Source organism: Eretmochelys imbricata, chromosome 14, assembly GCF_965152235.1.
Source record: "Eretmochelys imbricata isolate rEreImb1 chromosome 14, rEreImb1.hap1, whole genome shotgun sequence".
Classification (NCBI taxonomy): domain Eukaryota; kingdom Metazoa; phylum Chordata; order Testudines; family Cheloniidae; genus Eretmochelys; species Eretmochelys imbricata.
The window spans coordinates 50,598,927-50,615,008 of NC_135585.1; the positions used below are offsets into that span (position 1 = coordinate 50,598,927).

The window sequence follows — 16,082 nt, forward strand, 5'->3', positions numbered from 1 at the left end:
CTTCCCCTTTCTTTTGGGGTTTGGAGACGAGCTAACTAATGGCCAACCCATTAAGTTTCAGTAAGGGGCCAACAATCCCCTTATTCCTATAAACATGAAAATCATAATTTCTTTATTGGCAGTTAGTAAATCCGCTGCTGTGAAAAAGGGTATTTCTATGTTTGCTAAAAATTTTCACAACCTCTCAGCTAGCGACTCGGGTTGCCAATTTGGGAATATTTTAAAAATGGACACTCAAGTAGGAGTGCTGCAACCTCCCCTGCCCCACCTCTTCCCTCCAAGGCCCTGCTCCGACTCCACCTCTTCCTCCAAGGGCCTACCCGCCCTCCACTTCTCTTTCCCCCTTCCCTGCCTAGGTCAGGAAGGGCTTGTCTGTGGAGCCGGGGCTGGGAGCTGCAGCTGCCCAGTGCAGGTAGGAGGCAGTCCCGGCTGAGTCGGGTCTGATGGGAGTGATGACCCAGTGCCTCCCCACCCGCAGTAACTCGACTTTGGCTGTCTGGTCAGTAGATGTGATCGGACACTGTCAGGTCCCCTTTTCCACCGGACTTCATGGTTGAAAACCGGGCACCTGGCCACCCTAACAGCACCCACTGTGCCAGAAGTGCTGGGAACGCGTCAGGGACAAGTTCTGCTTTCCGATGGTGGAGGAAGGAACCAGGGGGCAGGTGGGTTAGACTCAGTTCTGACCAGCAGGGAAGAATTCATTGGTCGAGATGCAATTACTGTAAAGTGGGTGCACAACTAAAGACTGCACTCAGAGTAGTTATTTATGGTCTGGTGTCAAACTGGGAGGGGAATGGTGCTGGGGGGGGCGGAGGAGGGAGAAGCTCCAGCTGGCCTCCCTTGCTCTTTATGGGGAAGAGGGAGTCGGGGGGGTGCAGCCCAGCAGGGAACGGGGCCTAGATGGGGAGCAATTCACACAGAGCTGGTAGGGCAGCCACGTTGCTGGGAGAGATGCTGCTGGAGTTGGCAGAGCGGGCTCTCAGTTCCCCACAATCCCCTCCTAGGTCGGTGGAAGTGCTCCTGGTGAGGACACACCCCACCGACCCAAGGAGGATAGCGTGGACATCATCTACCGCAGTCATTACTGGAGTGGTTATAAGTCAACCTAATACAGGTCAACTTAAGTTTGGAGTGTTGACGTACCCTTACAAGCAAAAGGATTTCTCTCACCCAAAAGCTTTCAGCAGTTCAAGCTCATTGGAAAGCCTTCCAGCTCAGACCACTTCCCCAGCTCAATGATGCTCCTGTTGTCTTTCAAGAGATCTTGCTGCCCTGAGTAGAGATGGGGCCAGAAGCCCTTTCCCCGTTTCTTGTACTCGGGTCCTTTATACTTGAAAAGTCTTTGCTTGGTCATGGGGTCAGGGAACTCCATGGCATAAGTGACCTACACACTGTACTACAGATGAATTGTAAGTTTCTTTGTTTACCCCTTTCTTCCTGTTGATGGAAATCTCAGAGAATCCTTTAAGACTCAAAATCAGGGGAAGAAATTTACCCATTTTCTTCTGAAGTGGCTAAACCGGCTTTGCTTCTCGCCTCATTATTCAGCTGTATTAGTTACAAAAGTTTTAGCATCATCATAAAAGAAAGAGAACGAAAGAGAAAACAACCTTCCCATCTACAAATGATCTGGACCAAACCTAGAAAAAGCCGAGAAGTAATTTTACCAATAGATGGAAACGGGGCTCTAAGATCTGAAGGTCCAACTGTGCTTTGAAGTTCATTGAAATTTCCCTGCCCACTCCAGGTCTGTGACACTTCCTTCTCCAGCCCTCCAAAGTCTGACTAAGATCACAGACATCAAAGCTGTGACTCCTAAGCATGGAGAGCCGGGGACAGGGTGGTACATGACACCGTGGGAGATGGAGGGATAGAACGGAGGCAGGTTAAACTTTCCATGGCTGGGACAGAGGCTGCTGTGTGGAGAGAGGAGCGTGACAGTGAGAGGGGAAGGAGGGAATCTCTTGCACTCGCCCCATTGCCCTGAAATAGCACAGAAGCGAAAACTCCACATTTTACTGTCCCTTCTCCCACCTTTTTAGCATCTAGTTAATTCTGGCCCATAAGGGATAAAATGTACAAACACTAAATGCTTTTCAGCACAGCCTGGAGGAATGCGAGACTATCTGGGAATGAGACAACCTGGCCACAAAGGGGGAACTCAGGGACTAGCAATCACTCTGCTAACAGGAGGTCGGGGGTCAGAAACTGTGTTCCCGGCAGGCTACGGAGCTGAACTGCAGGCTATGGAGGGCCGTGGAGGCAGGCAGGAAGAGGAGCCCCTCCCCAGGCTTGGCCCGGGTCCACTGGAGCTGCTAGGGAGTGGAACCCCTCCCTCAGTCCGGCCCAGGACGCCGTGGCTGGGGAGAGCTGCCTCTGACCTGGCCCCAAACTGCTGTGGTGAGAGAGAGCTGGGGGAGTCCTCTCTCCACTGCAGTCTGAACCCCAAACCCCTCATCCCCAGTCCCAACCCCCACATGCCTAGCCAGGGCACTCACCCTCCGCACCCCATCCCCCGTCCCAGCCTTGAACCCCCTCTCACACGTCAACCTCCACATCCCCAGCCCCACCCCAGAGCCCGCACCTGAATCCAGAGCCCTCACCCCCTGCACCTCATCCCTGTCCCAGTCCTGAGCCAGTTCCCACACTCCGAATCCCTCGGCCCCACCCCCACCCCGTGAATTTTGTTCTGTGCGCCAATATGGAGATGATGTGTCACATACTGGTGCGTAGAACCAAATTCATTCCGCACTTGGACGTAAAAACGGAGGGAACACTGGTCAGAACGCATCCGATGCTGAGCGGGCTCCAGCAGAGCCCCCTGCCCCTGGGTGAAATACACAGCCACCTCCTCCAAGGTCACCGGCATCTGAAACAGCAAGAGTCCCCCGCTCAGCACCTGCTGCCCCAGCCACAATCCCAGTAATCATGGCAAAGAAAGAAAAGAGTGAAGGGCCAGAGTAGCAGAATCCCACAGGCACCTGCTCAGAGCGGCCAGGAGGCTCCAGGGGCTGGGAGACGGTGAGAGCGCCTTGTCCCCCTAGCACACGGAGAAGGGGAGGGTCTTCTGATTTCCCACATGCCTGCCAGCCACAGGCTTAGACGGGAAGCAGAGCTCTGAGCCGGGGATGGGGACAGGAATCCCGACAGCTTCCCTTCATATTTCACAGCAACTGGTACGAATTATTCCAGTTAGGACACTTACACTTTGTTTCTAGGCTGAGGCAACCAAATAAAGACAGACTGCAGAGTGTCTCAGAGTTTGTAGGTTTATTATGCTCGAGCGTGGTACCATTCTCTTAAACTGAACGGGACCCCGATTACAGGTTACACAAAGATTATAAACTGTTGGCAAAACATCCTGCCTGTGTGCCTCGGGGCGCATAACCCAACAAACAGGCCTTCTCTTTATCTATCACCAATGCCCTGCAGCCACCTTCCCCCTGCAAAAAAGCTGAATTAGCAGCTATTTCAGGCATGTCGGCTGGTTTCTGTCTCCTTTGTTTCCCTTATCTTGAAACTGTCCAGCTGTCCACCCTGAAGGATCCTCCTCCCTTGGTATGTGATGTGCTCGCTTCTAGTTAATGGCCGAGAGGAAACCCAAAATGGAGTCACATATGCTAACTAGGTTGATTTCCCCTGACAGTCCCTCCTTTTCTTATGTACGTCAGTAAACTATATCGGGGCAGAATAACCTCGATGCAAGATTAAAATTTGCCGGCAGCACATACTACAGCATTGTAGGCATACAAAAAGTAATACAAAAAGAGAAACAGCCATAAGAAGGAGGTACAAAATACGCCTTCCCCAAGCCCCCAAGTCTGGCAGCCAGGAGGTGAGCCAGCTCCAGGCCTCACGGAATCCGGTACTGGTGTCGTCAAGTGAGGTGAAGTGAGGTGGCCTGCTGAATAAGGCTGTGGATATCGGCTTCCACCCTGCTGTGTTGATTCACAAAGACACAACAGCTTGAGTTAACAAGAGCACAAACGCCCCCTGGTTTGCAAGGAGATAGTCTAAGGCTAAGGGGTTCTGCAGTGTGGGGCTGAGATAACTGAGTCACCTCCATTTGAAGGGTAGACAAGGCGTCTGCAGTGGCATTTGCCATTAATTCTAAGGCTGCAGAAATATTAACTGTAGGCTTTTCCAATTCACTCACCCCCACCCAGGGCAAAAACCAACGAACAAAGGAGTGAAAGCCTGTAGGCCGTTCAGAGAGAGGATTTGATGGGACATTTCCTCGGTTCCTCCATACCAGGTTCCCAATTTCCCCCTGGGCTAGGGCCTGGTGTACTGTAACAGCGGGTACTAAGGTGCGTGTACCACACCAACCTGCCGGGAGGACCTTATAAGCCGTGTGGTTGCACAACCAGAACCAGCCTGATCCCTCAGGGACCGGCCACGGCGCCCTGGAATACTTGGGGGGACTTGCCGCACCAGAGCTAATGCGGGTGGTATCATTGGACCCTACAAAGTTACCCACAAAAACTGTATTTTCGAAATTCTTACGTCATGACACACATAAAGCATAACTACCCTGGGCCACCATATCAACAGACCAAGTTTGGATTGTAACATTCCAGTTAAATGGAGTGTCTGTCCATAATCCCGCCAGGAGGGTTCGGTTGAGAGGGACAGGCTCCCTTACCAACGGGATTCCCTGACCTATGTACGTGGGGGTATGAATACAGACCCAACACCGTGTTCGGTTAACCCCCTGTGCTATAGCATGGGTTAAATCCAGGAAGCTGTTGCCTTCCCATCCGTGTAATGAACTCGAGAATAGAGAGGGGATTTCACAGGCTACCCATATCAGTATTTGCATCCTCCCGTGTACCACGCACAAAACAGGACAACAAATATAAGTCCAAGTAACAAGAAAACAAGAAGTCCTGATGGAGTCTCGAGACCCCAATAGTTGAATCCAGCAGAACCCGCTCGTATTTGTGGGCCCACTGCGGAGACAGCACTTGCGTTGTATGCTGCTTTAAGAGAACCTCAACTTCGTGGGGGACCCAGACAGGCAAAGGGTGCCCCAGAACAATAGGGCGTGACCGTTCCACCATAAGGGCTGCAGCGGCAATGGAGCACACACAGGAGACCAATCCCCGAATGACCTGGTCTAATTGTACGGAATAGTAAGCTATGGGGCGTGGGCGATCCCCTAGGTACTGCAATAGGACACCACGGGCCGACTGGGGAATCAGTGTCAGGACAGTACTCGGATCGGGGACCGATAAAATGGGCACCCATCTGGGCCCTCGATCTGCTGGCAATGTCCCTATTTATACATCCCAAAATTGGCCTTCTTGGCTACAAGGGCACACTGTTGACTCATATCCAGCTTCTCGTCCACTGTAACCCCTAGGTCCTTTTCTGCAGAACTGCTGCCTAGCCATTCGGTCCCTAGTCTGTAGCGGTGCATTGCATTGTTCCATCCTAAGTGCAGGACTCTGCACTTGTCCTTGTTGAACCTCATCAGATTTCTTTTGGCCCAATCCTCCAATTTGTCTAGGTCCCTCTGTATCCTATCACTACCCTCCAGCGTATCTACCCGCTCCCCCCAGTTTAGTGTCGTCTGCAAACTTGCTGAGGGTGCAATCCACACCATCCTCCAAATCATTAATGAAGATATTGAACAAAACCGGCCCCAGGACCGACCCTTGGGGCACTCCGCTTGATACTGGCTGCCAACTAGACATGGAGCCATTGATCACTACCCGTTGAGCCCGACAATCTAGCCAATTTTCTACCCACCTTATAGTGCATTCATCCAGCCCATACTTCTTTAACTTGCTGACAAGAAGACTGTGGGAGACAGTGACAAAAGCTTTGCTAAAGCCAAGGAACACCACGTCCACTGCTTTCCCTTCATCCACAGAACCAATAATGTCATCATAGAAGGCGATTAGATTAGACAGGCATGACCTTCCCTTGGTGAATCCATGCTGACTGTTCCTGATCACTTTCCTCTCGTGTAAGTGCTTCAGGATTGATTCCTTGAGGACCTGCTCCATGATTTTTCCGGGGACTGAGGTGAGGCTGACTGGCAGCTATCAAATGCCAGACTACACTGCTACAGACTGGAATTTGATAGCTGCTTTCAACTACCTGAGAGGTGATTCCAAAGAGGATGGTTCTAGACTATTCTCAGTGATAGAAGATGACAGGACAAGGAGTAATGGTCTCAAGTTGCAGTGGGGGAGATTTAGGTTGGATATTAGGACAAACTTTTTCACTAGAAGGGTGGTGAAACACTGGAATGCGTTACCTAGGGAGGGGGTGGAATCTCCTTCCTTAGAAGTTTCTAAGGTCAGGCTTGACAAAGCCCTCACTGGGATGATGTAATTAGGGATCGGTCCTGCTTTGAGCAGGGGGTTGGACTAGATGACCTCCTGAGGTCCCTTCCAACCCTGATATTCTAGGATTCTATGATCTATTAAGATTATAAAAACCAAGAATGCACTTTTCTGTAGAATACCAGGATTAAATCGAGTCTTCCAGACTAGTGATTTAAATCATGATTTAAATCAAATCCACCCTGCTGCATCGCTGTGTGAACAACAAACCCCTCCACGCTCTGCTCACACACAGCCACTAGCATTCAAACTCACTACTGGCTGCACGGTATCGAGTGTGACTAGCCAGACACTCATGAAGTTACTAAAGGACTCAGCAACATCAGCCACTTTTCTACTCCCAGCCTTGCACCCCGGGAATCTGCATCTTGGACTGCTCAGTCTGTTCACTCTGCTGGACAAACTCAATAATTAGTGGGTCATCCCCCCCCACAAAGGGGTCGGATTAGGTCATAGCCTTGTTCACTCAAGTCAAATCCCCCAAATACTTCAAGGAAAACACACAGGTCCAGACAAAACACTAAAATCAGTTTATTAACTGGAACAAGGAGGTTTTCAGGGATCACAAGGGAGAAAGATGTGAAAGGGCAGAACTAGTTAAATCTATACAATTAAAACATGCATTTTAAATCGCAAATTTGACCAATCTAAGGAAAATGCGAAGCAAGCAGGTTTTCGCACCCCGCCCGCTATTGCAAGCGGTTCACAGTACTTCGTAACCAGGACGAATTTCCTTCCCGCCTTGGTGTGTCCTCCCCAGTCCAAGGCCTCTGTGGCCCTTCAAGGCATATTGTTGACTTCTGTAAAGATGGGAGAGGAGAGGTGAAAATGGAGGCAATTCTCCCTTCTGCTTTTATACCATTCTCTTCTTTGAGATTCAAGCTCCAGCCAGGGGGCAGGCAACAATCAGTCTGTGGCCAAAGTGAGCGTCCAACCATTCTTCTGGTGAATTGTAACTCTCTTGTTCACAGCTCCACAGCTGGTGAATGGCCAGCTAAGCAATTAATGGCCACTTAGCACCTAGCTGGTCTGCAGGTACCATTGTCTCTAAAGAGCTAGTCTGTGGGCGTTTTCCAGCTTTCCAGCATGTAACAAACGTACAGCAAACTATCAGAGCTCCATGGACAGCGCTGATAGATACATTTTAACAGGACAATAATATTCAGCAGGCAATGACTTTTCCTATGAAACTTCACAAGACATACTTTGGAGAAGATTTATCCTTCTGTAAACGTGGTGGCCATAAGACTGTAGATCAGTGGTTCTCAGAAGTGTTTCACTGGCCCCCCCTTCTTTGTGTGTGTGGTCATTTCCGCCCCCGCCCTCACAAGCACATATATGGCCACCCAGCTCTAAAGGCAGAGTCGTTGCTGGCGATGCGCCCAGCTCTGAAGGCCTCCAGCAGCAGCACAGAAGTAAGGGTGACCGAGTGAAAAGTGATATTCCTCAATATTACTGTTCACAGCAGACTTATCACCCCATTGCCACCCTGACTTCTGCCCTGCTGCTCCACCTGGCTTTTGAGAGCCTGAGCATTTATCCCCACCTCCCAGATATGCCAGTTCCTTCTTCAAGAGTCCCAGCCAGAGGTCACGCCTCCCTTGACATATTCCTGCGCCTCCATTGGGAGGACGTGCCCCACAGTTTCAGAATTACTAGTGTAGACAGTCACCGTTGGGATCGGAACCCAACATGGTAACAGCTGCTCCTTTCCATCTGCGGGATCCCCAGAGAAAATGTCCGAGCAGGAGAGAGGAACAGATCTCACTGATATTAACCTTGCAAAACACATTTCGGTGATTTCAGCTATAAACATTCCCTCCATCCTTCAGCCCCTAACCCCAGTGATTTCAAGGAGAGGGAGCTGGAATTGGGCAGGTGACATGGGCGATGGGTATAATCTCTGAATACAGGAACCCTTTGCATAAATTCTTCACCTCGAAAAAGATATAGCTAAACGTAGACCATGACAGTTACCCCTCTTCCAAGTCTTTAACATGTTTACATTTCAAACTCTAGCTTCATGAAGGTGGAAACACTTTTAAAATCTCTCTCTAAAAGTTGAATCTCAGTCAATTACATACAAGTTGCTTAACCCTTTCTTACCATGTGTCACAGAAATTTACATCTTGTGCGGATTCTTCCATGTTAAACGAGGTCTGACGTCCGTATGAAACTTTTCCCACGGTCCAAGCACTTGTGGGGTCTCTCTCCTGTATGGATTTTCTGATGATAACCAAGGGCTGATTTCCAAGTGAAACATTTCCCACAGTCCAAGCACTTGTGGGGTCCTTCTCCTGTGTGGATTGCCTGATGATTAACAAGCTGTGACCGCCATGTGAAACTTTTCCCACAGTCCAAGCACTTATGGGGTCTCTCTCCTGTGTGGATTGCCTGATGATTAACAAGCTGTGACTTCTGCTTGAAACTTTTCCCACAGTCCAAGCACTTGTGGGGTCTCTCTCCTGTGTGGCTTTTCTGATGATAACCAAGGCCTGAACTCGAAGTGAAACTTTTCCCACAGTCCAAGCACTTGTGGGGTCTCTCTCCTGTGTGGCTTTTCTGATGATAACCCAGGCCTGAACTCGAAGTGAAACTTCTCCCACAGTCCAAGCACTTGTGGGGTCTCTCTCCTGTATGGATTTTCTGATGATAAACAAGGGCTGATTTCCAAGTGAAACTTTTCCCACAGTCCAAGCACTTGTAGGGTCTCTCTCCTGTGTGGCTTTTCTGATGATAACCAAGGCCTGAACTCGAAGTGAAACTTTTCCCACACTCCAAGCACTTGTGGGGTCTCTCTCCTGTGTGGCTTTGCTGATGATAACCAAGGCATGAACTCGAAGTGAAACTTTTCCCACAGTCCAAGCACTTGTGGGGTCTCTCTCCTGTGTGGCTTTTCTGATGATAAATAAGACCTGATCTCGAAGTGAAACTTTTCCCACAGTCCAAGCACTTGTGGGGTCTCTCTCCTGTGTGGCTTTTCTGATGATAAATAAGACCTGATCTCGAAGTGAAACTTTTCCCACAGTCCAAGCACTTGTGGGGTCTCTCTCCTGTGTGGCTTTTCTGATGATAAATAAGACCTGATCTCGAAGTGAAACTTTTCCCACAGTCCAAGCACTTGTGGGGTCTTTCTCCACTGTGGATTCTCTGATGATTAACAAGGTTTGACCTCACTGTGAAACCTTTCCCACACTGCAAACACTTATGGGATCTTTCTCCTTTGTGAATTGTATTATGTTTAAGAAGGTATGACTTCTGCATGAAACTTTTCCCACAGTGCAAGCACTTGTGGGGTCTTGCTCCTGTGTGGACTGCCTGATGACTAACAAGGACTGATTTCCGCTTGTAACTTTTCCCACAATTAAAGCACTTGTGGGGTCTCTCTCCTGTGTGGACTGCCTGATGTTGAACAAGGTGTGACTTTGTTATGAAACTTTTCCCACAGTCCAAGCACTTGTGGGATCTCTCTCCTGAGTGGTATGCCTGATGTTTAGCAAGGGTTGACCTCTCTGTGAAACTTTTCCCACAGTCCAAGCACTTGTGGGGTCTCTCTCCTGTGTGGCTTTTCTGATGATAACCAAGGCCTGAACTCGAAGTGAAACTTTTCCCACAGTCCAAGCACTTGTGGGGTCTTTCTCCACTGTGGATTCTCTGATGATTAATAAGGTTTGACCTCACTGTGAAACTATTCCCACACTCCAAACACTTATGGGATCTTTCTCCTTTGTGAATTGTTTTATGTTTAAGAAGGTATGACTTCTGCACGAAACTTTTCCCACAGTCCAAGCACTTGTGGGGTCTCTCTCCTGTGTGGATTGCCTGATGACGAACAAGGTCTGATTTCTGCTTGTAAGTTTTCCCACAGTCAAAGCACTTGTGGGGTCTCTCTCCTGTGTGGACTGCCTGATGTTGAACAAGGTGTGACTTTGTTATGAAACTTTTCCCACAGTCCAAGCACTTGTGGGATCTCTCTCCTGAGTGGATTGCCTGATGTTTAGCAAGGTTTGACCTCTCTGTGAAACTTTTCCCACAGTCCAAGCACTTGTGGGGTCTCTCTCCTGTGTGGCTTTTCTGATGATAACCAAGGCCTGAACTCGAAGTGAAACTTTTCCCACAGTCCAAGCACTTGTGGGGTCTTTCTCCACTGTGGATTCTCTGATGATTAATAAGGTGTGACCTCACTGTGAAACTATTCCCACACTCCAAACACTTATGGGATCTTTCTCCTTTGTGAATTGTTTTATGTTTAAGAAGGTATGACTTCTGCACGAAACTTTTCCCACAGTCCAAGCACTTGTGGGGTCTCTCTCCTGTGTGGATTACCTGATGACGAACAACGTCTGATTTCCGCTTGTAACTTTTCCCACAGTCAAAGCACTTGTGGGGTCTCTCTCCTGTGTGGACTGCCTGATGTTGAACAAGGTGTGACTTTGTTATGAAACTTTTCCCACAGTCCAAGCACTTGTGGGATCTCTCTCCTGTGTGGATTTTCTGATGATAACCAAGGCATGAACTCGAAGTGAAACTTTTCCCACAGTCCAAGCACTTGTGGGGTCTCTCTCCTGTGTGGCTTTTCTGATGATAACCAAGGCCTGAACTCGAAGTGAAACTTTTCCCACACTCCAAGCACTTGTGGGGTCTCTCTCCTGTGTGGCTTTTCTGATGATAACCAAGGCCTGAACTCGAAGTGAAACTTTTCCCACAGTCCAAGCACTTGTGGGGTCTCTCTCCTGTGTGGCTTTTCTGATGATAACCAAGGCCTGAACTCGAAGTGAAACTTTTCCCACAGTCCAAGCACTTGTGGGGTCTCTCTCCTGTGTGGCTTTTCTCATGTGAATCTAGTGCTGACTTTGAACTGAAACATTTCCCGCATTCAACACATTGAATGGGCTTGTCTACAGTGTGGCTTCTCCCATGGTTATTAAGATCTCTGCGCTTATTGAAGCTTTCCCCACTGTCCAAGCATTGAAATGGTTTCTCTCCCGTATGGACTGTCTGATGTGTAACAAGTTGTGATCTCACAATGAATCCTTTCCCACACTCAAGGCAGTGCCAGGGTGTCTCTTCCTTGCGATTTGTCTGCTGCTCTCTGGGATTCTCGTCTCCTCCCCCACCATTAATAGATTCATCCACTTTCTTCCTGGGTTGGTTTATCAGAAGCCTCTCTGACCTGTGCCAATTTCCCCAGGCTTCTCCCTGATTCCAGCAAGGGGAAAAATTCCCTTCAGCTCTTCCCAAAAAGGTCCCCTGTGGTTCCACTTCCCCAGGAACTGCCTCATGATGATTCCCCTCCTTCTTCTCACTCCCTCGCTCAGCACCTGCTGGGAGAGACACAATCCAGAGAGGAGTCATTGTGCTGGGGAGAAAGAGGAATAGCACTGAGCGAAAAGCCAACACAAAGACTGAGCAATTGGATTCTGCCTCCACATCCCACCCTAACACTTACAAGGAAGGAGAGACGGGAAGGGTGGAATGGCGTGAGCAATATCTGCTGACCATAGCCCTGCTCTCGGTGAGATGAAGAAGAACTGAGGGCGTTACTCACATCATATTTTGGGATTCTCAACTTTTCCTTCATTCCCTAGATGGTTTCTCTGTGAGGGCTCACCTGTGCCTCTGTATCTCAGAAGCCTTCTGTCCCTGAAATCCCGGAGATCGGACACCCACAGCTCTTCCCCTCGTTCCAGCCGGGCGATAAGCTCAGGTTTGGGAATGGGAAATCCTGTGCAGAAGGTGAAATGATTCCGGATCAGGGTGCATGGAGCATTGGTGGAGGATCTGTCACAAAGGACGTTCCGTGAGTGGAACCTGTCCCTGTGCTCTGCTGGAGGAACGTGGAATCCAAGAGGATGGGAACAGGGTCACTGAGCCCCCTTGCGCAGAGGACGTTGTCTGGGGAGGTGAGTTGAATTATTACTACACCCTCACTAGGCGTTCCCAGGATCTGTGCGCTCTGGGGGCCTTGCTGACTCACACACAGGTCTGCACTTAAGACCCTGCCACTTTCTAAACCTGCAGAGCCCAGAGCACCCCCCATGCCTGGAGCTATTCCCAAGGCGGGAGATGAACAGGGATTGTATGTGCAGCCAAGAAACAACACACACAAGACAATGCGGATTTATGCCCCTTTGAAAGCTGGAGGGGTGGGGATGGTTTAGCTTGTCCATTGGGTTTTGACTCCCGTGTCCCAGTGGAGAGGGCACCGAAATGCATGTTTTTCTCACATGGCAGCTGTGCATTATGGAACCCATTCGCCTCTGCACTAACTGACCAGGGAAGAACCTGACCACATTAAGACACGTAGACCCCACAGCTTCTAATAACCGAGGGGACGGGACTCCCTTACCCAGCGAGGTCACCGTCTCGTAGTTCTCCTGCATGACGTCCCTGTAGAGGGCTCTCTGAGCGGGGTCCAGCAGAGCCCCCTGCCCCTGGGTGAAATAAATAGCCACCTCCTCGAAGGTCACCGGCGTCTGAAACACCAAGAGTCCCCCACTCAGCACCTGCTGCCCCAGACACAATCCCACTACTCATGGGAAAGGAAAAAAAAAAAGTGAAGCGGTGGGAGGGCCAGAGTAGCAGAATCCCACCCCCACCCTGCTCAGAGCAGCCAGGAGGCTTCAGGGGGTGGAGAAGGTGAGAGCTCCCTGTCCGCCCCAGCACACGGAGCACGCCAGGATCTTCTCATTTCCCACACACCTGCCAGCCACAGACTGGGACAGGAAGCAGAGCTCTGAGCCGGGGACAGGGGCAGGAATCCCGACAGCTTCCCTTCGTATTTCACAGGAGCCCTGGGCAAGTGGGGTCTGGCTCCAGCACTGGGAGCCTGGAAAATGTTCCCAGCCCTGCCGAGGTGGTTATATCCTGCTTGAGAAATGGGGGAATGTCCCCTTCCCCTTTCCCTGCCACAATGGGCCTACTAAGTAAATCAGTAGGTTTATCAAACCCTGACTCCTCCCTCCCCCGCCCAGCAGCGCCCTGAGACTCCCCTACCTGAGCTGGCTCCATCACAGCCATTTTCCTTCTCTCTCCTCTGGAAGACTGGCCGATCTTTAGTGAAACGTGGACCTGATTCCTCAGCCTGTCGGGGCGAGAGGGAGGTTAAGAAAGGGGCTTGTGTCCATGTCACAGTCCCCGATCCTCCTCCATTGCCCCATCTTCCCTTCCGTGCACCCCTGCCCCCATCCCAGCCTGCCCCCGGCATCCCCTGCACCCGCCTCCGGCCCCTCTTTATCCTCCTCCCCCTGCAGCCCAGATGTGACGGGGGGGGCCCCGCTGCAAGGGGGGGATGGGAGGGTCTCTCTTACCTTCCCTCCGAGCGGGGGCCCCCGGGGCAGAGGCCGGGCCGGGAAGGGGCCCTGGCCGGGCTGGGGGCTCTGCCCTGGGAGAGGCTCCCGGGGAGCAGCGGGCAGGGCCCGGCTGGAGGTTCCCCTCTCCCGGCTGCAGCCCGGGCTCCGGGCTCCCAGCACCAGCCGCCGGGGCTCGGGGATCTCGCCGGGAGCCTGGGAGCCAGAGTCCCCGCAGCGGCTGCGAGTCACTTCCTAGGCCGGGCCTGAGCCCCGCGATCCTCCCCGCAGAGCCGCCCCCCAGCCGCTCCTGGGTCCTAGCGATCAACTCACCAAAGGATCAGCAGCCCTGTGCCCGGCTCCTGTTACACTCACAGGCTCCAAGGCACAAGGGACCATCATGAGCATCTTGCCCAGGGGTTCTCACCACCAAATTTGGCGGCCTCAGAGCGTGGCCAGCAACTCTCGCTGGTGCCCGCTCTCACACTTGCCCCTATAATCCCAATTAACTTTACTAGAAACCAATCAATATGCACAGAGTTCCTAGTGTGAGGAACTTTTCTGACTTCTACCGAGCCGCAGAGGAAATGGCGAGCAAAAGGATCTGAGTCCTTTACCCAGAGGCCTGCATGACCTCGAGGACCCCTCCCCCCCGCCCGCTTCCACTCTGGACCCGTAACCCCAAGGCTGGGCCCAGGGCTCCTGAGGTGCTCGACCCCCAACCTTGTGATCACTCAGGACAGCTGTCCCCATTCTGGGGTGTTCTCTCCACTCTGGATGCTTCCTTGATCATTGCACAGAGTTAAGAACAAATACAATTTATTAAACAGCAAGTAATACAAAAATAAGGAGAAAAGTGGGAAAGATGAAAGGAAAACATGTCACCACGCTCTGTGGGGGGGAACCCCAAACAACCCTCTCTGGAATGCCAGGGCACTTCACAGTCTGTCCCTCCCACGTCCCAGGCCTCCTGCCCAGACCCTGACTGTGCTGCAGGCATGCCCAGGGTTGGACACTAACTGTGGTGTTGGCCTCAGGCTCCAGGTAGTAGGACCCTTCTTCCTAGCGTCAGCTGCTTCCTGTCAGGGTTATGATCCCCCACCCAGTCTGGCCTGCAAGGCATCTTGGTTGAAGGCCTCTCCTTGCCCTGGGACCTTTGCCCAGGGTCCCCTTCGCTCACTGCTCCTGGCTGCTCCAGTTTCCCTCTGCCTCCAGCCCAGCCCAGCCCAGCCCTCCTCTCTCCTTAGCCCCTCCTGCTCTGCTCTGCCCAGCCAGCTCCAGCTGACACAAGGGAGAAGACCCCGGCTGCTGACTCCCTCATTGGCCTGCCTGCCCTGTCAATCAGGCTGACCTACAGCATTGCCCGCCCCCCCCGCCCCTTGTCAGTCTCAGGATCTTCATTTCTCATTGGCCCTTCCCCTTTCTTTTGGGGTTTGGAGACGAGCTAACTAATGGCCAACCCATTAAATTTCAGTAAGGGACCAACAATCCCCTTACTCCTATAAACATGAAAATCATAATTTCTTTATTGGCAGTTAGTAAATCCGCTGCTGTGAAAAAGGGTATTTCTATGTTTGCTAAAAATTTTCACAACCTCTCAGCTAGCGACTCGGGTTGCCAATTTGGGAATATTTTAAAAATGGACACTCAAGTAGGAGTGCTGCAACCTCCCCTGCCCCGCCTCTTCCCCCCAAGGTCCCATCCCTGCCCCACCTCTTCCCTCCAAGGCCCTGCTCCGACTCCACCTCTTCCTCCAAGGGCCTACCCGCCCTGCACTTCTCTTTCCCCCTTCCCTGCCTAGGTCAGGAAGGGCTTGTCTGTGGAGCCGGGGCTGGGTGCTGCAGCTGCCCAGTGCAGGTAGGAGGCAGCCCTGGCTGAGTCGGGTCTGATGGGAGTGATGACCCAGTGCCTCCCCACCCGCAGTAACTCGACTTTGGCTGTCTGGTCAGTAGATGTGATCGGACACTGTCAGGTCCCCTTTTCCACCGGACTTCATGGTTGAAAACCGGGCACCTGGCCACCCTAACAGCACCCACTGTGCCAGAAGTGCTGGGAACGCGTCAGGGACAAGTTCTGCTTTCCGATGGTGGAGGAAGGAACCAGGGGGCAGGTGGGTTAGACTCAGTTCTGACCAGCAGGGAAGAATTCATTGGTCGAGATGCAATTACTGTAAAGTGGGTGCACAACTAAAGACTGCACTCAGAGTAGTTATTTATGGTCTGGTGTCAAACTGGGAGGGGAATGGTGCTGGGGGGGGCGGAGGAGGGAGAAGCTCCAGGTGCCTCCCTCGCTCTTTATGGGGAAGAGGGAGTCGGGGGGGGGGCAGCCCAGCAGGGAACGGGGCCTAGATGGGGAGCAATTCACACAGAGCTGGTAGGGCAGCCACGTTGCTGGGAGAGATGCTGCTGGAGTTGGCAGAGCGGGCTCTCAGTTC

The 16,082-nt window shown here is 51.6% G+C and overlaps 1 protein-coding gene across 1 annotated transcript; it reads right to left on the reverse strand.

The window, feature by feature from the left end:
• Positions 1–6,696: 6,696 nt before the first annotated feature.
• On the reverse strand, positions 6,697–13,379 carry LOC144274894 (uncharacterized). The gene is made up of 8 exons (XM_077833984.1): positions 13,356–13,379; positions 12,709–12,835; positions 11,971–12,084; positions 10,573–11,680; positions 10,128–10,497; positions 9,616–9,704; positions 9,275–9,531; positions 6,697–8,854 (listed from the first exon to the last, which is right to left on the reverse strand). The coding sequence occupies exons 1-8, from the start codon at positions 13,377–13,379 to the stop codon at positions 8,508–8,510; spliced, it is 2,436 nt and encodes an 811-aa protein (XP_077690110.1). The 3' UTR covers positions 6,697–8,507.
• Between the last annotated feature and the right edge of the window lie 2,703 nt (positions 13,380–16,082).

What these genes read in the sequence shown, in the direction of transcription:
- LOC144274894 (XM_077833984.1), bottom strand. Translation starts at nt 13,379, where the DNA reads ATGGCTGTGATGGAGCCAGCTCAG. An exon ending in TCTGAGATACAGAGGCACAG is followed by an intron (nt 11,681 to 11,970) that starts GTGAGCCCTCAC and finishes CTCTCCCAGCAG; the next exon opens with GTGCTGAGCGAGGGAGTGAG. An exon ending in AAAGGAGAAAGATCCCATAA is followed by an intron (nt 10,498 to 10,572) that starts GTGTTTGGAGTG and finishes CAGTGGAGAAAG; the next exon opens with ACCCCACAAGTGCTTGGACT.